This window comes from Scyliorhinus torazame, chromosome 13, assembly GCF_047496885.1.
Source record: "Scyliorhinus torazame isolate Kashiwa2021f chromosome 13, sScyTor2.1, whole genome shotgun sequence".
Classification (NCBI taxonomy): domain Eukaryota; kingdom Metazoa; phylum Chordata; class Chondrichthyes; order Carcharhiniformes; family Scyliorhinidae; genus Scyliorhinus; species Scyliorhinus torazame.
In genome coordinates, this window is record NC_092719.1 from 95,068,556 (window position 1) to 95,093,108 (window position 24,553).

At 50.7% G+C, this 24,553-nt stretch overlaps 1 protein-coding gene across 3 annotated transcripts in view; it reads left to right on the top strand.

Moving 5' to 3' along the window:
* The first annotated feature begins 8,352 nt into the window (after window positions 1-8,352).
* The window catches only part of efcab12 (EF-hand calcium binding domain 12), a 226,859-nt gene continuing 210,658 nt past the window's right edge, over window positions 8,353-24,553 (top strand). Inside the window, exon 1 of one of the 3 annotated variants that reach the window (XM_072471972.1) lies at window positions 8,353-8,787. In XM_072471972.1, the coding sequence (XP_072328073.1) occupies window positions 8,374-8,787 (414 nt within the window). In that variant the 5' untranslated portion in view covers window positions 8,353-8,373. The remainder of the gene's footprint in view (window positions 8,788-24,553) is intronic. The other 2 variants (XM_072471973.1, XM_072471971.1) reach the window with 2 other exon arrangements.

Sequence of the window (24,553 nt, forward strand, 5' to 3'; positions counted from 1 at the left end):
TGATCTCCTTGATCCTGAAGCGGGACAAAAATCCCCTGCAATGTGGGTCTTACAGACCGATTTCCTTGCTAAATGTAGATGCCAAGGTGCTGGCGAAGGTCTTAGCCACGAGGATTGAGGATTGTGTGCCGCAGATCATCCATGAAGACCAGGTGGGGTTTGTGAAGGGGAGACAGTTGAACGCGAATGTGCGGAGGCTTTTGAACGTTATCATGATGCCGGCGAGGGAGGGGGAGGCGGAGATAGTGGTGGCGATGGACGCTGAGAAAGCCTTCGATAGGGTAGAGTGGGGGTACCTGTGGGAGGTGCTGAAGAGGTTCGGGTTTGGGGAGGGGTTTGTCAGGTGGGTTAGGCTGTTGTATGAGGTCCCGATGGGGAGTGTGGCCACAGATAGGAGGAGGTCCGAGTACTTTCGGTTGCACCGAGGGACGAGACAGGGGTGTCCCCTGTCCCCCCTGCTCTTCGCACTGGCGATTGAACCCCTGGCTATGGCACTGAGGAAGTCGAGGAACTGGAGGGGGGTTGGTGCGTGGTGGGGAGGAACATAGGGTGTCGCTTTATGCGGACGACCTGTTGCTGTATGTGGCGGACCCGGTGGGAGGAATGCCAGAGGTAATGAGGATCCTTAGGGAATTCGGGGACTTTTCGGGGTACAAGTTCAATATGGGGAAGAGCGAGCTGTTCGTAGTTCAGCTAGGGGACCAGGAGAGGGGGATTGGCGAGCTCCCACTAAAAAGGGCGGAAATGAGCTTCAGATATTTGGCAGGTCCAGGTGGCCAGGAGCTGGGGGGCCCTGCATAGGCTTAACTTTACAAGGCTGGTGGAGCAAATGGAGGAGGAGTTCAAGAGGTGGGACGCGTTGCCGCTGTCCTTGGCGGGTAGGGTGCAGTCAATCAAAATGACGGTGCTCCCAAGGTTTTTGTTCCTGTTCCAGTGCCTCCCCGTGTTTATCCCGAAGGCTTTTTTCAGGCGGGTTAACAGGAGTATAATGGGGTTTGTGTGGGCGCGAGGGACTCCGAGGGTGAGAAGGGTGTTCCTGGAGCGGAGTAGAGGTAGGGGGGGGGGGGTGGCGCTGCCCAACCTCTGTGGGTACTACTGGGCCGCCAATGCGACAATGATGCGCGAGTGGGTGATGGAGGGGGAGGGGGCTGCATGGAAGAGGCTGGAGATGGCGTCCTGTGTGGGTACGAATCTGGGGGCGCTGGCAACGGTGCCGCTGCCGCTCCCTCCAAGGAGGTATACCACGAGCCCGGTGGTGGTGGCGGCCCTCAAAATCTGGGGGCAGTGGAGGCGGCATAGGGGAGAAGTTGGGGCCTCGGCGTGGACCCCATTACAGGGGAACCACTGGTTCGCCCCAGGAAGAACAGGTGGAGGGTTTTCGGGGTGGCACAGGGCAGGGATACGAAAGTTGGGGGACCTGTTTGTGGACGGGAAGTTCGCGAGCTTGGGTGAGCTGGAGGAGAAGTACGGGCTCCCCCTGGGGAACACCTTCAGGTACTTACAGGTAAGGGCGTTTGCCAGACGGCAGGTGGTGGAATTCCCGCGGCTACTGCCACACACAGTACAGGACAGGGTGCTCTCGGGGGGTGGGGGAAAGAGTGGGGAAGATCTCGGAAACCTACCAGGTGATGCAGGAGGAGGAGGAAGCCTCGGTGGTGGAGTTGAAAGGTAAGTGGGAGGAGGAGTTGGGAGAGGAGATCGAAGAGGGGACGTGGGCAGATGCCCTAGGGAGGGTGAATTCTTCCTCTTAGTGCGCGAGGCTCAGCCTCATACAGTTTAAGGTGCTGCACAGGGCACACATGACCGGGACAAGGATGAGCCGGTTCTTTGGGGGTGAGGACAGGTGTGTTAGGTGCTCAGGGGAGCCCAGCAAATCACACCCATTTGTTCTGGGCATGCCCAGCGCTGGAGGAATTTTGGAAGGGCGTAGTGAGGACGGTGTCGAGGGTGGTAGGATCCAGGGTCAGACCGGGCTGGGGGCTCGCAATATTTGGGGTGGCAGAGGAGCCAGGAGTGCAGGAGGCGAAAGAGGCCGGAATTCTGGCCTTTGCGTCCCTGGTAGCCCGCCGAAGGATTCTCCTTCAGTGGAAAGATGCGAGGCCCCCAAGCGTGGAATCCTGGATCAGCAATATGGCAGGGTTCATTAAATTGGAGAGGGTGAAATTTGCCTTCGACTTTCTGGCAGAACGATTTATTTTTGTTCATGTTATTTACACTGGAGGGTCTGAGGGGGTGTATACACCTGTTGTGTTAAGTCGGGGTGTTAATGTTAATTTATTATTTATGTACAGGGGGGGAGGGGTTTGGGGCGTTGCTTTTTTAGTTTGTGTTTTGTACTTAACCCTGTTGGGTTCGTTTTTCTTTCTCATTTTGTTATTGATATTTTATGAAAACCTTTAATAACATTTTTTTTAAAAAAGTCTGCTCAGGCAGTCAGGAGTCGCGTCAATGCCAGATTCATCAGTCGCATTCACAAGACAGCCCCGAACGTCACCCAAGCACATCGCAATGCCATCCACGCTCTCAAGACCAACCGCAACATAGTCATCAAACCAGCAGAGACAAAGGAGGGGCCACCGTCATACTGAACAGAACGGACTACTGCAAAGAAGTATACCGACAACTCAACAACCAGGAACACTACAGACAGTTACCCGCAGATCCGACCAAGGAACACATCCGCCAACTTAACAGACCTTCAGAGCACCCTACGTTCTCTCATCCCACGTACGGGAGATCTCTACTGCCTCCCGAAAATACACAAGGCCAACACACCAGGCCATCCTGTCGTTTCAGGCAATGGGACCCTGTGTGAGAACCTCTCTGGCTACATCGAAGGCATCTTGAAACCCATCGTACAAGGTACGCCCAGCTTCTGTCGTGACACGACGGACTTCCTGCAGAAACGCAGCACCCATGGACCAGTTAAACCAGGAACATTCCTCGTCACAATGGACGTCTCGGCACTCTACACCAGCATCCCCCATGACGACGGCATTGCTGCAACAGCCTCAGTACTCAACACCACCAACTGCCAATCTCCAGGCGCAATTCTGTAACTCATCCGCTTCATTCTGGATCACGTCTTCACCTTCGACAACAAGTTCTTCATCCAGACGCACGGAACAGCCATGGGGACCAAATTGCACCTCAATATGCCAACATCTTCATGCACAATTTTGAACAAGACCTCCTCACCGCACAGGGCCTTCAACCGACGTTATACATCAGATACATCGATGACATTTTTTTCCTTTGGACCCACGCCGAAGAATCACTGAAACGACTACACGATGACATCAATAAGTTCCATCCCACCATCAGACTCACCATGGGCTACTCTCCAAAATCAGTTGCATTCTTGGACACACTCATCTCCATCAAGGACGGTCACCTCAGCACTTCGCATTACCGCAAGCCCATCAATAACCTCACGATGCTCCACTTCTCCAGCTTCCACCCTAAACACATTAAAGAAGTCATCCCCTATAGACAAGCTCTCCGTATACACAGGATCTGCTCAGACGAGGAGGAGCGTAACATACATCTATAGACACTGAAAGATACTCTCGTAAGAACGGGATATGGCGCTCGACTCATCGATCGACAGTTCCAACGCAACACAGCAAAAAAAACGCACCGACCTCCTCAGAAGACAAACACGGGACACAACCGACAGAGTAACCCTTTGTTGTCCAGTACTTTCCCGGAGCGGAGAAACTACGACATCATCTTCGCAGCCTTCAACACGCCATCGATGAAGATGAACATCTTGCCAAGGTCATCCCCACAACTTGCCTTCAAACAACCGCGCAACCTCAAACAAACCCTTGTTTGCAGCAAACTACCCAGCCTTCAGAACAGCGACCACGGCACCACACAACCCAACCATGGCAATCTCTTCAAGACGTGCCAGATCATCGACATGGATACCACCATTACACGTGAAAACACCACCCACCAGGTGCACGGTACATACTCGTGCGACTCGGCCAACGTTGTCTACCTCATACGCTGCAATATGTCCCGAAGCGTGGTACATTGGCGAGACCATGCAGACGCTGCAACAACGAATGAACGGACATCGCGCAACAATCACCAGGCAGGAATGTTCCCTTCCAGTCAGGGAACACTTCAGCAGTCAAGGGCATTCAGCCTCTGATCTCCGGGTAAGCGTTCTCCAAGGCGGCCTTCGGGACACGCGACAACAGAGAATCGCCAAGCAGAAACTTGTAGCCAAGTTCTGCACACATGAGTGTGTGGACAGGAATGGATGTTGCAGGTTCCGGGGTTTAGGTGTTTTAGTAAGCTCAAAGAAGGAGGCAAAAGAGGGGGAGGTGTGGCGCTGCTAGTCAAGAGCAGTATTACGGTGGCGGAGAGGATGCTAGATCGGGACTCATCTTCCGAGGTAGTATGGGCTGAGGTTAGAAACAGGAAAGGAGAGGTCACCCTGTTGGGAGTTTTCTATAGGCCTCCAAATAGTTCTAGGGATGTAGAGGAAAGGATGGCGAGGATGATCCTGGATAAGAGGGAAAGTAACAGGGTAGTTATTATGGGAGACTTTAACTTTCCAAATATTGACTGGAAAAGATATAGTTCGAGTACATTAGATGGGTCATTTTTTGTACAATGTGTGCAGGAGGGTTTCCTGACACAATATGTTGACAGGCCAACAAGAGGCGAGGCCACGTTGGATTTGGTTTTGGGTAATGAACCAGGCCAGGTGTTGGATTTGGAGGTAGGAGAGCACTTTGGGGACAGTGACCACAATTCGGTGACGTTTACGTTAATGATGGAAAGGGATAAGTATACACCGCAGGGCAAGAGTTATAGCTGGGGGAAGGGCAATTATGATGCCATTAGACGTGACTTGGGGGGGATAGGTTGGAGAAGTAGGCTGCAAGTGTTGGGCACACTGGATAAATGGAGCTTGTTCAAGGAACAGCTACTGCGTGTTCTTGGTAAGTACGTGCCGGTCAGGCAGGGAGGAAGGCGTAGAGCGAGGGAACCGTGGTTTACCAAAGAAGTGGAATCTCTTGTTAAGAGGAAGAAGGAGGCCTATGTGAAGATGAGGTGTGAAGTTTCAGTTGGGGCGATGGATAGTTACAAGGTAGCGAGGAAGGATCTAAAAAGAGAGCTAAGACGAGCAAGGAGGGGACATGAGAAGTATTTGGCAGGTAGGATCAAGGAAAACCCAAAAGCGTTCTATAGGTATGTCAGGATAAGCGAATGACTAGGGTAAGAGTAGGGCCAGTCAAGGACAGGGATGGGAAGTTGTGTGTGGAGTCTGAAGAGATAGGCGAGATACTAAATGAATATTTTTCGTCAGTATTCACTCAGGAAAAAGATAATGTTGTGGAGGAGAATGCTGACACCCGGGCTATTAGAATAGATGGCATTTGAGGTACGTAGCGAAGATGTGTTGGCATTTCTGGACAGGCTGAAAATAGATAAGTCCCCGGGGCCTGATGGGATTTATCCTAGGATTCTGTGGGAGGCCAGGGAAGAGATTGCTGGGCCTTTGGCTTTGATTTTTATGTCATCATTGGCTACAGGAATAGTGCCAGAGGACTGGAGGATAGCAAATGTGGTCCCTTTGTTCAAAAAGGGGAGTAGAGACAACCCCGGCAACTGTAGACCGGTGAGCCTCACGTCTGTAGTGGGTAAAGTCTTGGAGGGGATTATAAGAGACAAGATTTATAATCATCTAGATAGGAATAATATGATCAGGGATAGTCAGCATGGCTTTGTGAAGGGTAGGTCATGCCTCACAAACCTTATCGAGCTCTTTGAGAAGGTGACTGAACAGGTAGACGAGGGTAGAGCAGTTGATGTGGTGTATATGGATTTCAGTAAAGCATTTGATAAGGTTCCCCACGGTAGGCTATTTCAGAAAATACGGAGGCTGGGGATTGAGGGTGATTTAGAGATGTGGATCAGAAATTGGCTAGCTGAAAGAAGACAGAGGGTGGTGGTTGATGGGAAATGTTCAGAATGGAGTTCAGTTACAAGTGGCGTACCACAAGGATCTGTTCTGGGGCCGTTGCTGTTTGTCATTTTTATCAATGACCTAGAGGAGGGCGCAGACGGGTGGGTGAGTAAATTTGCAGACGACACTAAAGTCGGTGGTGTTGTCGACAGTGTGGAAGGATGTAGCAGGTTACAGAGGGACATAGATAAGCTGCAGAGCTGGGCTGAGAGGTGGCAAATGGAGTTTAATGTAGAGAAGTGTGAGGTGATTCACTTTGGAAGGAATAACAGGAATGCGGAATATTTGGCTAATGGTAAAGTTCTTGGAAGTGTGGATGAGCAGAGGGACCTAGGTGTCCATGTACATAGATCCCTGAAAGTTGCCACCCAGGTTGATAGGGTTGTGAAGAAGGCCTATGGAGTGTTGGCCTTTATTGGTAGAGGGATTGAGTTCCGGAGTCATGAGGTCATGTTGCAGCTGTACAAAACTCTGGTACGGCCGCATTTGGAGTATTGCGTACAGTTCTGGTCACCGCATTGTAGGAAGGACGTGGAGGCTTTGGAGCTGGTGCAGAGGAGATTTACCAGGATGTTGCCTGGTATGGAGGGAAAATCTTATGAGGAAAGGCTGATGGACTTGAGGTTGTTTTTTCGTTGGAGAGAAGGTTAAGAGGAGACTTAATAGAGGCATACAAAATGATCAGGGTGTTAGATAGGGTGGACAGTGAGAGCCTTCTCCCGCGGATGGAAATGGCTGGCACGAGAGGACATAGCTTTAAACTGAGGGGTAATAGATATCGGCCAGAGGTCAGAGGTAGGTTCTTTACGCAAAGAGTGGTGAGGCCGTGGAATGCCCTACCTGCAACAGTAGTGAACTCACCAACATTGAGGGCATTTAAAAGTTTATTGGATAAGCATATGGATGATAAGGGTATAGTGTAGGTTAGATGGCTTTTGTTTCGGTGCAACATCTTGGGCCGAAGGGCCTGTACTGCGCTGTATCGTTCTATGTTCTATGAGTGCGGCCTCAACCGGGACCTGGGATTCATGTCGCATTACATTCATCCCCCACCATCTGGCCTGGGCTTCCAAAATCCTACTAACTGTTCTGGCTTCAGACAATTCACACCTCTTTAACCTGGGGTTACCCCTATCTTTGGATCTGTAAACGCTTAATTAACTGGAAATGCTCGCATTCCAAGCATTGTCTTGCATCTTTGAATTTGTCAATTATATATGTTTCTTTATTCACCTGAGGACGGAGCAGTGCTCCAAAAGCTAGTGTTTGAAACAAACCCGTTGGACTTTAACCTGGTGTTGTAAGACTTCGTACTGTGTGCTAACTGTATGAGGGGGTGGGTTGGATTGTCTGAGGGGGTGGGGTTCAGTAATGGAGCGGAACTGAGGGGGGGGTGTGTGAGGGGCGGGGCTTCAACTACCTCCATTCCCGGCCAATCGCTTTCAGACTACTCTGTTCCTCCTTCTCCCTCAGAGCATTCTGAAGAATTGGCCAATCAGAAGGTGAAAAGCTGCAGCATTGAGCAGTGTTTGAAATCCCTGTTCGGTTGTCCCGGTAACTGAACTGAGCCCTCGGAACTGGAGTAGCAACTGCAGTTGACAGCGGGAATGGGCCCGAGGGAGAGGGGCCGGAGGGAGGGGGGCGAGAGGGGCCGGAGGGAGGGGGGCGAGAGGGGCCGGAGGGAGGGGGGCGAGAGGGGCCGGAGGGAGGGGGGCGAGAGGGGCCGGAGGGAGGGGGGCGAGAGGGGCCGGAGGGAGGGGGGCGAGAGGGAGGGGGCCGAGAGGGAGGGGGGCGAGAGGGAGGGGGCCTGGAGGGAGGGGGGCGAGAGGGAGGGGGGCGAGAGGGAGGGGGCCCGGAGGGAGGGGGGCGAGAGGGAGGGGGCCCGGAGGGAGGGGGGCGAGAGGGAGGGGCCCCGGAGGGAGGGGGGCGAGAGGGAGGGGGCCCGGAGCGAGGGGGGCGGGAGGGAGGGGGCCCGGAGGGAGGGGGGCGAGAGGGAGGGGGAGCGGGGGGGCGAGAGGGAGGGGGAGCGGGGGGGCGAGAGGGAGGGGGAGCGGGGGGGCGAGGGGGAGCGGGGGAGGGAGGGGGAGCAGGGGGGCCCGAGGGAGGGGGAGCAGGGGGGCCCGAGGGAGGGGGAGCAGGGGGGCCCGAGGGAGGGGGAGCAGGGGGGCCCGAGGGAGGGGGAGCAGGGGGGCCCGGGGGAGGGGGAGCAGGGGGGCCCGGGGGAGGGGGAGCAGGGGGGCCCGGGGGAGGGGGAGCAGGGGGGCCCGGGGGAGGGGGAGCAGGGGGAGGTGGAGGGGGGCCAGGGGGAGAGCGAATGGGCCCCTGTAGAGAGGTACAGAGGAGTGAAGGAAAGGGGGGGGAATGGGGCGAGCGAGTCGGGGTGGATGAAGGATTCAAATCTCTGGCGCCGACGTCAACGGCAAATGGTCCAAACCCACTTCTTCCGAACAGCCTCCAAGTTCTTTGGGTCCCCCAAATCCCGGCTCAGGATCATAACCGCAGGACCGGCTCCAGCCCAGCTCCGACCCCGGCTCTGGCCCAGGCAGCAGGCGGCCGAGGTGGAGGAAGAATCAGGTGGAACAGGACAGGGTGAGGCTGCATGGGGGGTGGCTAATTACACTGAGTGGTTGTCAGTGAGAAAGAGGCAGCGAGCGGAACTGGAGATGATGGCTGATGTCAAGAGGTGGATCAACAGCAAAATCTCAGCCAACGACCTGGAGCTCCGTGTCCTGGAGACTCTGGAGAGACGTGAGCTTAGGGACCGGGACAAAACGCCAACCCAACAGATCACGCTTGAGGTCAGTGGCCACATCCTGAGTCCAACTATTCCCCATTCCGCTACCCTGTCTTTCCCATCATTTGTATGTTCAGAAATTCTCACAAAAAGAGGTTATGAACCTTGTATGGTTGAGCATTAAGTGTTTATTGTGAACACAGAACTATGTACATTGAAACACAGTCTAGCCCAAGTTATGAACAAAGAACAATACAGCCCAGGCCGTAGAAACTCCAAAGTATTATGAAGTTCACCTGACCTACAACCTTCATGTTGAATTTGGCTAGGGTGAGCACATAATCCTTTGCGGCAAGTGTGATTCATCAGACTTTTGAGACACTTTAATCCAAACAAGGTTTATTCTAAGAATGTAGTTAACATATATATAACATAAACACAGCAAGATTTTTTGTCAATTACAAACATAGTCACCACACAGCTACAGTAATCTATGAATTCACTTGATGAATTCCCCCTTAGCTGTTCCAATTCAATAACAAAATCCAATTAAACAAAACCCATTTTCAAGGGCGTGGCCCAGCACACTTCATTCTCACTTGTAATGGGACTGGTCCTTTACCTGAAATCCTGTTCCAGTTCCAAACAGCAGATTCAAACTCCTTCCGGAAAACAACTATATCTTTAAAGTTAAAAAGGCAGTCAGCCACAGCCAATGTGCTTTTTACTAGAACAACCTTTAAAATGAAAACCGAGAGAAACAGGCAAACCACTTATTTTCTCTATCTTTATCCACAGCAGTCAAATAGAAACTGAACCCCCCTCTCACCTCATAGCCACTCCCCAGCTCCACCCACAAAATGACATCACTAAAGTCATGAGATTGTTGATCCCCAAATTTCTTTCTCTGTCAGTCTGGCCTCAATAAAAGTTGAGATGGATTCGCACGTAAAAAGAAGTTATTTATTTAGCTTGCAAGCTTGAATCATCTTACAGAAACGTAAGAGACATCCAGCCTCTTACACCCCAGAAAACGACTGAACTAAAAGACAAAGGGATCTCTGCAAAATCAATTCAAATGGTATCAAGTTTCACATACTCGACGGACATAGGTCAGCCTATGTCCCTCCTGACCTGTTCGATCTATTCTGATTGGCTCACTTCCAATCCCTTTCTCTGGCCCCTATCAATGCAGCATCACTCTCATAGACACACCTCTTCCTGCTTTTTCCATGCGGTCTCAAACCCCTTTGTCCCTAACTGCCAGATGCCTTTTGAACGCCGTTAATGTATCCTTCCATAACCTTCATGGCAGCGGGTCCCAGGCATTCACCACCCTCTGCGAAAAAAAACCCTGCCTCGCACATCTCTAAACCTTGCCCCACGGACCAAAATCTATGCCCCCTAGTGACTGACCCCACCATCCTGGGAAAGAGTGCCTGTCCATTTACTCTATACATGCCCCTCATAATCCTGGAGACCTCTATCAGGTCACCCCCTCAACCTCCATCATTCTAATGGAAACAGTCCGAGTCTATTCAGCCTCTCCTCATTGGTAACACCCTTCAGACCACGCAACACCCTGGTAAACCTCTGCACCCTCTTCAAAGCGAACACTATGCTTGCTTGTACCCAGGTCTCAGTCCAGCTCACAACTGACCTGAGTCTCGACTTCCGGTAGTGGCTATGGAGTGAGTGGTTGCATATTTGGCAGCTCCCACTCAAGGTGGATTTTTTGGACCTTTTCCCTGTTCGTAGGGCAGACGGTGAAAAAGGTGCAGGAATGATAAGAGAAAGTAAGGCTCCACTGGTGTGCTTTGTGGATGGACCCACGGACAAGAAATGGGTCAAACAAAAGGGAGCTGGTGGAGCAAGAGAATCTTTGTGCACCACAGGTCAAGATGACAGAGGGTAAAGGGCCTGTCCTGCCTGCCCAGTGGTCGATGGAGCAACTGGTGGACTTCTTGAACGAGAAGTTAAGCCAGCAGAGGAGGAAAGCCTATGAGGAACTAGACAGGGTTCTGGAGCCGTTGAAAGTGGAAATTGACTGTGTTGAGCAATGGCTGACGTCCCAGGGCCAGGCGATTCAGAAGGTTGTGAAGACGGTTGGGGAGCACGAGGAGTAGCTCGCCTCGTTGGTGGCCGAGATGGGTGCGATGCGGGAGACCCAAAAGCAGCTGAAGGAGAAGGTGGAGAATCCAGGACACAAAACGTGCGGATCGTGGGGACGCATTGAAGGAGTGGATGCCAGCATGTATGTGGCCAAAATGTTGGAACGGTTGATGAGGAAGGGTGCATTTGATAGGCCCCTGGAGGTTGATCGACACACAGGGCGCTGATGAGGAGGCTCCTGGCAGACGAGCTGCCAAGGACTATGGGTTGGTGTGGTTGCACCATTTCCTGGGCGAGGCAGACGAATGGGTGCACCTGGGAAGGGAACGAGCTGCGGGTGTACCAGTATCTGGGCGCAGGACTGGTGAAGAGGAGGGCTGGGTTTAACCGGGTCAAGGCTGCCCTCTTTAAGAAAGGGATGAAGTTCATAGAAGCAATATCATAGAATGTACAGTGCAGAAGGAGGCCATTTGGCCAATCGAGTCTGCACCGGCCCTTGGAAAGTGCACCCCATTTAAGCCCACACTTCCAACCTATCCCCGTAACCCAGTAACCTCACTTAACCTTTCTGGACATTAAGGGGCAATTTAGCATGGCCAATCCACCTCACCTGCACATCTTTGGACTGTGGAAGGAAACCAGAGCACCCAGAGGAAACCCACTCAGACACGGGGAGAACGTGCAGACTCCACACAGGTTCCCGGCCCAAGCCGGGAATCGAACCTGGGACCCTGGAGCTGTGAAGCAATTGTGCTAACCACTGTGCTACCGTGCTGCCCACTAAGTTTGGGGTGTTGTATCCGGCCTGCCTCTGGGTGACCTTCCAGAATCGGAATATTATTTTGGAATGCCAGATGAGGCAATAGAATCTCTGAGGGAGAATGGACTGGCAGGGGAAGGAGGCCGGTGAACTTTGGAGGAGGTGTGAGAAGGTGTTTGTTTTTTCTCTTGATGGTGTTTGGAGAATTTTTCTCCATTGAGATGTTTTGTTAGGCTTGGTGGCAGATGCTTTGGAACGCCAAGGGAGAGTTCAACTTCTTTCTGTTTCTTTGTTTTGTGGGGGAGTGTGAAAGGAGCGGGAGAGGGGAATCAGTAGATCGTAGGAGGCTTGGAGCCCTTGGGCAGGGGCTGCCAGGTTCGCTGGGTGGGCTAGTTAATGGGAATGCAGTGGTGGGGTGGTCAGGTGGTTGGTGCACGAAAGGGGGATGGCGTTTTGTTTGGGGCTGCTTTCAAGAGTGTGGTTGCTGTGATGCAGTGGGAAAGGGAGTGATGATGGTGGACATCCGAGGCTGGGCCTGGAGGTTCGTGTGACAAGGGCTGGCCCAAAAAGGGATATGGCTGACGGCGGGGGAGGGGGGGGGGGAGCTCCCCAACCAGGCTTGTCACGGAAATGTAAGGGGGCTGGATGGGCCGCACAAACGGTCACATGTGTTCGCCCACTTGTGGAGTTTAATGGTGGACGTGGCTTTTCTACAAGAGATGCATTTAAAGATAGGAGATCAGACAAGGTTGGGGAAAGGATGGGTAGGGCAGGTGTTCCATTCGGGACTGGACAGGAAGATGGGGATGGCAGTGTTGGTAAACAAATACGTGGCGTTCGAGGTGGGGAGCATTGTAGCAGATTTGAGGGGAACATTAATGACGGTAAGTGGGAAGTTGGAGGGGATGTTGGTGGTTTTGGTAAATGTCGATACCCCAAACTGGGATGATGTAGAGATTATGAGATGAGTGCTGAGGAAGATTCCTGATCTGGACTTGCACCGGTTTATCATGGGGGGAGTCATTGAGCCAAACTTGGACCGGTCGAGCCCGAAGTCAGGGAGGTTGTTGGCTCTGGTGAATAAGCTGAGGGGGTTTATGGAGTACATCCGAGGCTGGGCCTGGAGGTTCATGTGACAAATTCCGGTCGACTACGTCAAGATCGAAGGAGTTTTTCTACTTTTCTCATGGGAACCGGGTGTTCTCTTTGTAACCTTTGTGCACGAGAAGCGGAGACCGCCTGAGTAAGTGAGAGAGCCCGAGTGAGGATTGAAATTTGGTAATTTGGAGCAGTGTGGTAATTAAGAGGTAAGTGGTGGCTTCCGGGTGCGGCTATGCAGAGCTAGGTCGCATATTCGGCAGCTCCTGCTTGGAGCGGACTTTTGGGCTCTTTTACAGGGCCCCCACGGCATTTGTTTGACATTTCCCGATGTGGGAAGAAGGCTGCAATATTCCCCCGACAGTGTCCCCCAGGAAGGGTATGTCTCTGGGTTGCCAGACACGGCATAAACAGTAAAAGATTTGGCTGCAACTGCAGGATAAACAGGGCCTCTTCCAGCATGCAGGCGGGGGAAGGGCAAGCTTAAAGCTGCAAGCTGACCCGAGGGCCTGTATCAAAGGTGAATTCTAGCAGCAGAGGGAACAACTGTGAAAAGACCTCATCAAGGCCACTGAAGGGACTTCCGGTTGCGGTGATGCCTAGCTAGCCGCAAGCTTCGGCGGCTCCAGCTCCGACGGACCTTCGGGCTCTTTTAAGAGCCCCAACGGGGAATGTTTCGACGACGCAACCCGGTGTGGGGTGTGTGAGAGGGGGGTCCCCCCCAAACGAAGGAGGAAAAGACCAGCGGCGGCGGCTGCAGCGCGAGGAATCGTCGACCAAAGGGTCAGAAAGAGAGAAGTACAAGATGGCGGCGGAAAAAGCGCAGGCGACATGGGGGCCTGAGCAGGATGAAATTGTGAGACGGTGCGTGGAGCTGCTGAAGAGGGAGGTGCTGACCCCATTGCTACAGGCAATTGAGGGGCTCAAGGAGACATTAAAGACCCAGGAGACAGAGCTCCGCGTGGTGGAGCAGAAGGTGACAGATATTGAGGACGAGATCCTGGGCCTGGCAGTTAAGACACAGACGCACGAGGCACTTCATAAAAAGTGTACTGAAAGGATCGAAGCCCTAGAAAATGGAGCGCGAAGGAAGAACCTTCGGATACTGGGTCTCCCTGAGGATGTGGAAGGAGTGGACTGTGGAGCGTACGCAAGTACGATGCTGAGCTCACTGATGGGTGCTGAGGCCCCTACGGGCCCCTTGGAGGTGGAGTGGGCAAATCGGATTCCGGCGAGAAGACCAAAAGCGGGAGAACCACCCAGGGCGATAATCGTGCGATTTTACCACCTTAAGGATAGAGAAGAGGTCCTGAGATGGGCTAAAAAGGTGCGGAGTAGCAGATGGGAGAATGCTGTGGTACGGATATACCAGGATTGGAGTGCGGAGGTGGCGAGAAGGAGGGCGAGCTTCAACCGAGCCAAAGAGGTGTTGCATAAAAGGAAGGTGAAGTTCGGGATGCTGCAGCCGGCAAGACTATGGGTCACGTATCAGGAGAGACACCATTATTTCGAGACGGCGGAGGAAGCATGGACCTTCATCAAAGAAGAGAAATTGGATCGGAACTGAGGGACTGATGCTGCAGGAAATGTTATTGTTAATGTTAATTGAGAAGTAAATTGGGAAGGGGGGAGACATTGGGGAAATGTGGGCGCCGGTGAGGGGGGAAAGACGGGACATGGTTGGAGAATGGGGAAGGGGAGGGGGAGGGGAAAGGGAGCTGCGCCATAAGAGGCGGGTCAGGTAAAGTGATGTTCCCGCGCCAGAAAGAATAAGACGGGAAGACAGGCGCATGGCGGATGGGAGTTCCCCACACGGGGGGGTCGAGGAGTGAGCAGGAGTAGCCGGGGTCAGTTGAAGTCAGCTGACTTACGGAAGTAATATGGGGGGAGCAATCATGCTAGAAAGAGATCTAGCGGGAAGGGGGGGGGGACAACTGGGTTGCTGCTGCGGAAATCCAAAAGGAAATGGCTAAAGAGTGGGTGGGCGGGGATGGTGTGCGACGCTGGGGGAGCGAGCAGGAGCGCGGAGGCGGGATATGGGACTGGCCTAGAGAAGGTAATGGGTAGTCGACACGGGAGGGAGGCAGGTAGCCCCCTAGTGAGGCTGATCACGTGGAACGTGAGAGGCCTGAACGGACCGATAAAAAGGGCCAGAGTGCTCGCGCATTTGAAAGGACTAAGGGCAGACGTGGTTATGCTCCAAGAGACGCACCTAAAGGTGGCGGACCAAGTTAGGCTAAGGAAAGGATGGGTGGGACAGGTGTTCCACTCAGGACTGGACGCAAAGAATAGAGGGGTGGCCATTTTGGTGGAGAAACAGGTAGCATTTGAAGCAAAGAACATTGTAGCAGATAGCGGAGGTAGATATGTAATGGTGAGTGGCAGTCTGGAGGGAATGGAGGTCGTGTTGGTTAATGTGTATGCCCCAAACTGGGACGATGCGGGATTTATGAGACGGATGCTGGGGCGTATACCGGACCTGGAGGTAGGAAACTTGATTTTAGGAGGGGACTTTAATACGGTGCTGGACCCGGGGCTAGATAGATCCAGCTCAAGGACCGGAAGAAGGCCGGCAGCGGCCAAGGTACTTAAGGGGTTTATGGACCAAATGGGGGGAGTGGATCCATGGCGATTTCTTAGACCTAGGGCTAGGGAGTTTTCCTTCGTCTCCCATGTCCATAAAGTGTACTCCCGTATAGATTTTTTTGTTTTGGGAAGGTCGTTGATCTCTAGGGTGGAAGAAGCTGAGTACTCAGCCATAGCGGTTTCGGATCATGGAAACAGACCTCTTCATTCACCTGAGGAAGGAGCAGTGCTCCGAAAGCTAGTGACATCGAAACAAACCTGTTGGACTTTAACCTGGTGTTAAAAAAAAGAGGTAAGTGGTGAATTTAATTTTCCTGTTTTTCAGTTAAAAGTTAAATGGATTAGTTAGCTGGAGTTGCCCCCACCCTAATTGTTGAGTAACAGTTATCTGTCGATCATCTGAAGCCTGCTTAGAGGCCGAGATGTACATTGCATTCTTCTGTTTGAGGTTTTACTACTGTGAGTCAACTCAGCTGAGCTGGGCTCCATATAAGAGAGAGGCATAAAGCACACACTCAGTCAGCTTTGCGCACGTGAAGTGGAGGCAGAGTGAGTGAGACAGCTGCAGTGAGGTTTGAAACTTGGTAATTTGGAGCAGTGTGATAATTCGGTGAAGAGTCGGGTGAGATGCTTTTTTCCTTTTGTTTTGTTTTCTTTTGTCTGGCTTTGTAACTGTTAATCTGCAGGGAGAGATCCAGAGAGCATCCTGGAAGGTAAGTGATTATAAATACCTTTTCAAATTGTGGGGGGAAAAAACTGAAGTGAGATCACAGTAAAGTTGTGACCTGATTGGCTGGTAGGGAATCTGTTAAATTTGAAAAAACAATAACATTGAACAAACTAATCAAAACTAATTGATTAACTAGGTTGAGGAGTAACTAAACCTGAGGGCAGTGATTAGTATTTAGCATTTAATTTTACAGTAACAATCTCGCACCAGGGCCATCTAGTTCGTTGTAACTGAATCTAATAACAATTTAAGTACTTATTTTGAATTAATTAACGAGTGCATAAATGTCACTCATCGGGGTGCAGTGCTCTAATTGTGAGATGTGGCAGATCTGTCAGGGGAAAACAGCAGCAGCCAGAGCAATGGCACCACAACAAGCTCTGTTGCTCAGCAGGGGAGGACAAAGTGCAGGCGAGCGATAGTTATAGGAGACTCTATAGTAAGGGGCACAGATAGGCACTTCTGTGGATGTGAAAGAGACTCCAGGATGGTATGTTGCCTCCCTGGTGCCAGGGTCAAGGATGTCTCTGAATGAACACTGGACATCCTGAAGGGGGAGGGTGAACAGCCAGAGGTTCTAGTACACATAGGTATTAAAGTCTTGGGAAGGAAGAATGATGAGGTCCTGCAGAAGGAGTTCAGGGAGTTAGACAGTGAGTTAAAAAGCAGAACCTCGAGGGTTGTAATCTCAGGATTACTCCCTGTGCCACGTGCCAATGAGACTAGAAATAGGAGGACAGTGCAGCTAAACACGTGGCTAAACTGGTGGTGTAGGAGGCAGATTTGTGGACAATTGGGATCTCGTCCGGGGCAGGTGGGACCTGTAAAAGAAGGACGGATTGCATCTAAACTGGAGGGGCACCAATATCCTGGCTGGGAGGTTTGCAAGGGTCACTTGGGAGGATTTAAACAACTATTGCAAGGGTGTGGAAACCAGAGAACTAGCTGAGACGGTGTCATAACTGAAGGGGAAATAGAGAACAATAATAAGAGAACAACATCACCCTCAGGTAGAACAAAAAAGGTGATAAGTGTGAGAAGGAAGGTGGTAAATGCAGGACTGAGGGTGTTGTACCTAAATGCGCGCAGTATACGGAACAAGGTAAATGAGTTTGTTGTGAACATTGCATTTGGCCGGTAAAATGTTGTGGGCATCACAGAGACGTGGCTGCAAGGGGATCAGGGCTGGGATCTAAATATACAAGGATACGTGTTCTATCGAAAGGAGAGGCAGATGGGCAAAGGGGGCGGGATTGCATTGTCAGTAAGGAATGAAGTTAAATCGATAGCAAGGAGTGATATAGGATAAAGGCATAGAATCTCTGTGGATAGAGTTCAGGAATTGCAACGGTAAAAAGACCCCGAGTAGGATTATGTACAGGCCCCCTAGCAGTAGTCAGGAGGTGGGGCAGAAAGTAAATCAGGAGATAGAAAAGGCTTGTAAAAAAGGCAATATTACAATAATTATGGGGGACTTTAATATGTAGCTGGACTGGGAAAATCAGGTTGGTAGTGGATCCCAAGAAAAGGAATTTGTGGAATGTCTAAGTGATGTTTTTTTGGAGCAGCTTGTGACAGAGCCAACTGGGGAACAGGCAATTCTGGAGTTGGTGCTGTGTAATGAGGCAGACTTGATTAGGGGTCTTAAGGTGAAGGAACCCTTAGGGAGCAGTGACCACAATATGATAGAATTTACCCTGCAGTTTGAAAGGGAGAAGCTGCAATCATATGTAATGGTATTACAATTAAATAAGGGTAATGACAAAGACATAAGTAAGGAGTTGGCCAAAGTTGATTGGAAAATGAGGCTAGCAGGGAAGACGGTGTAACAGCAATGGCAGGAGTTTTTTGGGGTTATTCGGTAGGCACAACAGAAATTCATCCCAAGGAGGAGAAAATATGCTAAGGGAATACAAGGCATCCATGGCTGATGAGGGAAGTCAAGGACAGCATAAAAGCAAAACAAAAAAGCATACAAAGTGGCGAGGATTAGTGGGAAGCCAGAGCATTGGGAAGCCGTTAAAAGCCAGCAGAGGACAACTAAAAAAGCAATAAGGGAGGAGAACTTAGTGTCGCTCAGGAACTTACGTTTACAGAAACCCCAGGAACAGCCGGGAATCGCGGGAGCGGTGTCCGGAGAATGGAGCCTAGCGACCGGTTCCCAGGGCAGAATCTCAGCTACGTTCTGGAAGGTAGAGTTGGTTTTTTTTTAGGGAGCAGCAAGCTATATTTGTATAATGTTTTTTTTTAAGGGCCTAACGGGTGCTTAATCTTTAATTTTTTTTCCCTTTTAAATCTCTTTGCGAATTCAGATCAGAGGGGATGGAAGTTAAGGCAGTTCCTCCTGCAGGATATGGGAGGTAAGGGACACAATTAGTGTCCCCACTGACTACACCTGCGGGAAGTGCAACCAACTCCAGCTCCTCGGAGACCGTGTTAGGGAACTGGATGCTGGATCTGAATTAATTTAGGATTATCCGGAAGGCAGAGGGGGTGATAGAGAGGAGTTATAGGGAGGTAGCCACACCCAAGATTCCATTCGCCTTCTTAATTACCTGTTGCACCTGTAAACCAACTTTTTGCGACTCATGCACGAGTACACCCAGGTCTCTCTGCACAGCAGCATGTTTTAATATTTTATCATTTAAATAATAATCCCTTTTGCTGTTATTCCTACCAAAATGGATAACCTCACATTTGTCAACATTGTATTCCATCTGCCAGACCCTAGCACATTCACTTAACCTATCCTGCAGACTTCATGTATCCTCTGCACCTTTTGCTTTACCACTCATCTGGGTGTCGTCTGCAAACTTGGACACATGAAGGATGGGTTGCACCTAAACTGGAGGGGCACCAATATCCTGGACGGGAGGTTTGCTAGAGCTCTTCGGGAGGGTTTAAACTAGTTTGGCAAGGGGGTGGGCACCAGAGCTAAGGATCAGAGGATACGGTAGCTGTTGAATGGGCAGAAATAGTAGGCAGTGAGTCTGTGAGGAAGGATAGACAGTTCATAGGGCAAAGTTGCACTCAGTGGGATGGGTTAAAGTGTGTCTGATTCAATGCAAGGAGTGTCAGGAAGAAGGGAGATGAACTTAGAGCATGGATCAGTACTTGGAACTACGATGTTGTGGCCATTATGGAGACATGGATTTCACAGGGGCAGGAATGGTTGTTAAATATTCCTGGTTTAGATGTTTTATGAATAATAGGAAGGGAGGTAAAAGAGGAGGGGGAGTGGCACTGTTAATTAGAGAGTGCATCACAGCTGCAGAAAAGGAGGTAGTCGAGGAACCTAGAACATACAGTGCAGAAGGAGGCCATTCGGCCCATCGAGTCTGTACCAACCCACATTAAGCCCTCACTTCCCCCTTATCCCCGTAACCCAATAACCCCTCCTAACCTTTTTGGACACTATGGGCAATTTAGCATGGCCAATCCACCTAACCTGCACGTCTTTGGACTGTGGGAGGAAACCGGAGCACCCGGAAGAAACCCACGCAGACACGGGAAGAAAGTGCAGACTCCGCACAGACTGACCCAGCAGGGAATCGAACCTGGGACCCTGGAGCTGTGAAGCCACAGTGCTATCCACTTGTGCTATCATGCTGCCCAAAGGAGGGTTTGTCTACTGAGTCAGTATGGGCGGAAGTCAGAAACAAGAAAGGAGCTGTCACTTTATTGGGAGTTTTCTATACTCCCCCAATAGCAGCAGCGAGATGGAGGAACAGATTGGGCGGCAGATCTTGGAAAGGTTCAGAAGTAACAAAGTTGTTGGCATGGGTGACTTCAACTTCCCTAATATTAACTGGAACCTCCTTAGTGCAAATAGTTTGGATGGAGCAGATTTTGTCAAGTGAGCCCAGGAAGGATTCCTGACTCAATATGTAGATAGGCCGACTCGGGAGGGAGGCCATATTGGATTTGGTGCTTGGCAACGAACCAGGCCAGTTGTCAGATGTCTTGGTGGGAGAGCATTTCGGTGACAGTGACCACAACTCCTTGACCTTTACCATAGTCATGGAGAAGGATAGGAACAGACAATATGGGAACGTATTTAATTGGGGGGAGGGAAAATTATACTGCTATTAAACAGGAGCTGAGGAGCATAAATTGGGAACAGATGTTCCCAGGGAAATGCACAACAGCAATGTGGGGATTGTTTAAGGAGCACTTGCTTCGAGGTGCTGGATAGCTTTGTCCCACTGAGACGAGGAAGGATGGTAAGATGAAGGAGCCTTGGATTGCAAGCGAAGTGGAGCTTCTAGTCAAGGGGAAGAGGAAGCTTACGTAAGTTTGAGGAAGTAAGGATCTGGCACAGCACTAGAGGGTTACAAGGTAGTCAGGAAGGAACTCAAAAATGGACTCAGAAGAGCTAGAAGGGGGCATGAAAATGTCCTGGCGGGAAGGATTAGGGAAAACCCCAAGGCGTTATTTCTTACACGTTATATATTACATTTATGTGAGAAATAAGAGGATGATCAGAGTGAGAGTTGGGCCGATCAGGGATAGTGGAGGGAACTTGTGCCCAGAGTCTGAGGAGGTTGGGGAGGCCCTCAATTAATATATTGCTTTGGAATTCACTAGAGAGCGGGATCTTGTTGCTTGTGAGAACAGTGTGAACCAGGGTGAATAGGCTCGAATAGGTTCATATTCAGAAGGAGGATGTGCTGGCAATTTTGAAAAACATCAGGATAGATAAGTTCCCTGGGCCAGACGGGATACCCAAGGTTACTACGGGAAGTGAGGGAGGAGATTGCTGCGCCGTTGACGATGATCTTTGCGTCCTTACTCTCCACTGGAGTAGTACTGGATGATTGGAGGGAGGCGAATGTTGTTCCTGCAGAGATCTGTTCTGGGACTTTGCGCTTTGTGGCTTTTATAAATGACTTTGATCAGGAAGTGGAAGGGTGGGTTAGTAAGTTTGCTGATGACACGAAGGTTGGTGGAGTTGTAGATAGTATCGAGGGCTGTTGCAGGTAACAACAGGTCATTGACAGGATGTAGAGCTGGGCTGAGAAGTGGCAGATGGAGTTCAACCTAGATAAATGCTAAGTGATTCATTTTGGAAGGTCGAATTGGAATGCTGAATACAGAGTTAAAGGCAGGATTCTTGGAAGTGTGGAGAAACAGAGGGATCTTGGGGTCCACGTACATAGATCCCTCAAAGTCGCCCAGGTTGATAGGGTTGTTAAGAAGGCGTATGATGTGTTGGCTTTCATTAACAGGGGGATTGAGTTTTGCTGCAGCTTTATAAAACCCTGGTTAGACCACACTTGGGGTATTGTGTCCTGTTCTGGTCGCCTCATTGTAGGAAGGATGTGGATGCTTTGGAGAGGGTGCAGAGGAGATTTACCAGGATGCTTCCTGGACTGGAGGGCATGTCTTATGAAGAAAGGTTGAGGGAGCTCGGGCTTTTCTCACTGGAGTGAAGAAGGCAGAGAGGTGACTTGATACAGGTGTACAAGGTGATGTGAGGCATGGCAGTGGATAGCCAGAGACTGGTCCCCAGGGTGGAAATGTCTGTCACGAGGGGACCTAATTTTAAGGTGATTGGAGGAAGGTATAGGGGAGATGTCAGAGGTAGGTTCTTTACACAGAGACTGGTGGGTGTGTGGAATGCACTACCAGTGGAGGTGGTGGAGTCAGTCATTAGGAACATTTAAGTGACTCTTAGACAGGCACATGGGCAGCAGTAAATTGAAGGGGTGTAGGTTAGGTTGATCTTAGATTAGGATAAATGGTCGGCACAACATCGTGGGCCGAAGGGCCTGTACTGTGCTGTACTGTTCTATGTTCTAAGATGAAATATGAGTGCAAGCTAGTTAGTAATATAAAAGAAGATAGGAAGAGTTTTTTCCCAATCTATAAAAGGTAAGAGAGAGGCAAAAATAGACATTCGACCACTGGAAAATGTGGCTGGAGAAGTAAAAATAGGAAACAAAGAAATGTCAGAGGAACTGAATAGTTACTTTGCATCACTCTTCACGGTGCAGACACCATTGGGATGCCAGAGCTCCAGGAGAATTTGGGGGGCAGAGACGAGTGCAGTGGCCATCTTTAAGGAGAAGGCGCTGGGGAAATTGAAGGTTCTGAAGGTGGACAAATCACCTGGACCGGATGGACTACACCCCAGGGTTCTAAAAGAGATAGCTGAGGAGATTGTGGAGGCATTGGTGGTGATCTTTGAGGAGTCACTGGAGGCATGGACTGGAAAGTGGCTAATATATCACCGCTGTTATTAATCCAAGTTAATCCAAGAGTCCAAATTAAGATCGCGGAGAACTTGGAAGTGCATGATAAAATAGGACTGAGTCAACATGGCTTCGTCAAGAGGAGGTCATGTCTGACAAATCTGTTAGAGTTCTTTGATGAGGTAACAAGGAAGTTAGACAAAGGAGAACAAGTGGACGTGATTTATTTAGGTTTCCAGAAGCCTTTGACAAGGTGCCGCATCGGAGCCTTAAATAGTTAAGAGCCCATGGTGTTAAGGGTAAGATCCTGGCATGGATAGAGGATTGGCTGACTGGCAGAAGGCAGAGAGTACGGATAAAGGGGAATTTTTCAGGATGGCAGCTGGTGACTAGTGGTGTGCCTCAGGGGTCTGTGCTGGGATCACAACTTTTCACAATATACATTAATGATCTGGAAGATGATACAAAGATCTGTCAAGGGACAGGTATTATTGAGGAAGCAGGGGGGCTGCAGAAGGACTTGGACAGCCTAGGAGAGTGGGCAAAGAAGTGGCATATGGAATACAATGTGGAAAAGTATGAGCTTATACACTTTGGAAGGAGGAATGGAGGCATAGACTATTTTCTAAATGGGAAGATGCTTCGGAAATCAGACACACAAAGGGACTTGGGAGTCCTTGTTCACAATTCTCTTAAAGTTAATGTGCATGTTCTGTCGGCAGTTAGGAAGGCAAATGCAATGTTAGCATTCATGTTTCGAGGGCTGGAATACAAGAGCAGGGGTGTATTTCTGAGGCTGTATAAGTCTCTGGTCAGACCCCATTTGGAGTATTGTGAGCAGTTTTGGGCCCCGTATCTAAGGAAGGATGTGCTGGCCTTGGAAAGGATCCAGAGGAGGTTCACAAGAATGATCCCTGGAATGAAGAGCTTGTCATATGAGGAACGGTTGAGGACTCTGGGTCAGTACTCATTGGAGTTTAGAAGGATGAGGGGGGATCTTATTGAAACTTACAGGATACTGCGAGGCCTGGATAGAATGAACGTGGACAGGATGTTCCTACTTGTCAGAAAAACTGGAACCTGAGGACACAATCTCAGACTAAAGGGACGATCCTTTAAAACAGAGATGAGGAGGAATTTCTTCAGCCAGAAGGTGGTAAATCTGTAAAATTCTTTGCCGCAGATCCATTCCAATTCAATCCAATCCGCAGAAGGCTGTGGAGGCCAAATCACTGAGTGTCTTTAAGACAGAGATAGATAGGTTCCTGATTCATAATGGGATCAGGGGTTATGGGGAGAAGGCAGGAGAATGGGGATGAGAAAATTATCAGCCATGATTGAATTGCAGTGCAGACTCGATGGGCTGAGTGGCCTAATTCTGCTCCTATGTCTTATGGTCTTATTCCCGGATTGATTTCTTTGTGGTGGACAAGAAGTTGCTGGCAGGGTGGTCGACTCTTGAGTATTCAGCGATTGTGGTTTCAGATTACGCGCCCCAGTGGGTGGATTAGTGAGTGGACCAGGGGGTGGCCCAGCGGCTGCAGTGGAGGCCAGATGTGGGGTTATTAACAGATGAGGTATGCGAGCAGGTGAGGGTCGCCATCCAGGGGTACGTGGAACTCGACGATATAGGCAAGGTTATGGCCGTCACGATGTGGGAGGCACTTAAGGCAGTGGTTAGAGGGGAGTTTATTTCGATTCAGGCACACTGGGAAAAGGAAGAACGAGCAGAGACCGCAAGGCTGGTGGGTGAGATTCTGTGGGTGGACAAGAGGTACTCGGAGGCCCCGGAGACTGGATTGTTGAAGGAGAGGCAGAGGCTCCAGATTGAGTTTGGACTGGTGTCTACGAGGAAGGCAGTCGGGCAGTTGTGGAGGGCTTGGGGGGGGGGGAGGGGGGCAATGTACGAGTATGAGGAGAAGTAGAGTGGGCTGCTGGCCCACCAACTTAGGAAGTAGGAGGCAGTGAGGGAGATTGGAAGAGTGAAGGACGGGACGGGAAGGGTGGGCATGAATAGAGTTTTCGAGGAGTTTTATAGGAAGCTATATGAGTCGGAGCCCCGGCCGGAGGAAGGGATTGCGGCGGCTTTTGGATGGGTTGGAGTTTCCCAAGGTTGATGAGGACCTAGTGGAGGGGCTGGGGGCCCCCATTGGGTTGATGAAAGTGATGGAGAGTATGGGGTGATGCAGGCAGAGAAGGCCCCGGACCCGGATGGGTTCCCCATGGAGTTTTATAAGACGTTGGGGGGGGGGGGGGGGGGGTTAGTTGGGGTCTCTGCTGGTGGGGACGTATAATGAGGCTAGGAAAAGGAGGAGCTCCCCCCTACACTCGCAGGCATCTATCTCCCTGA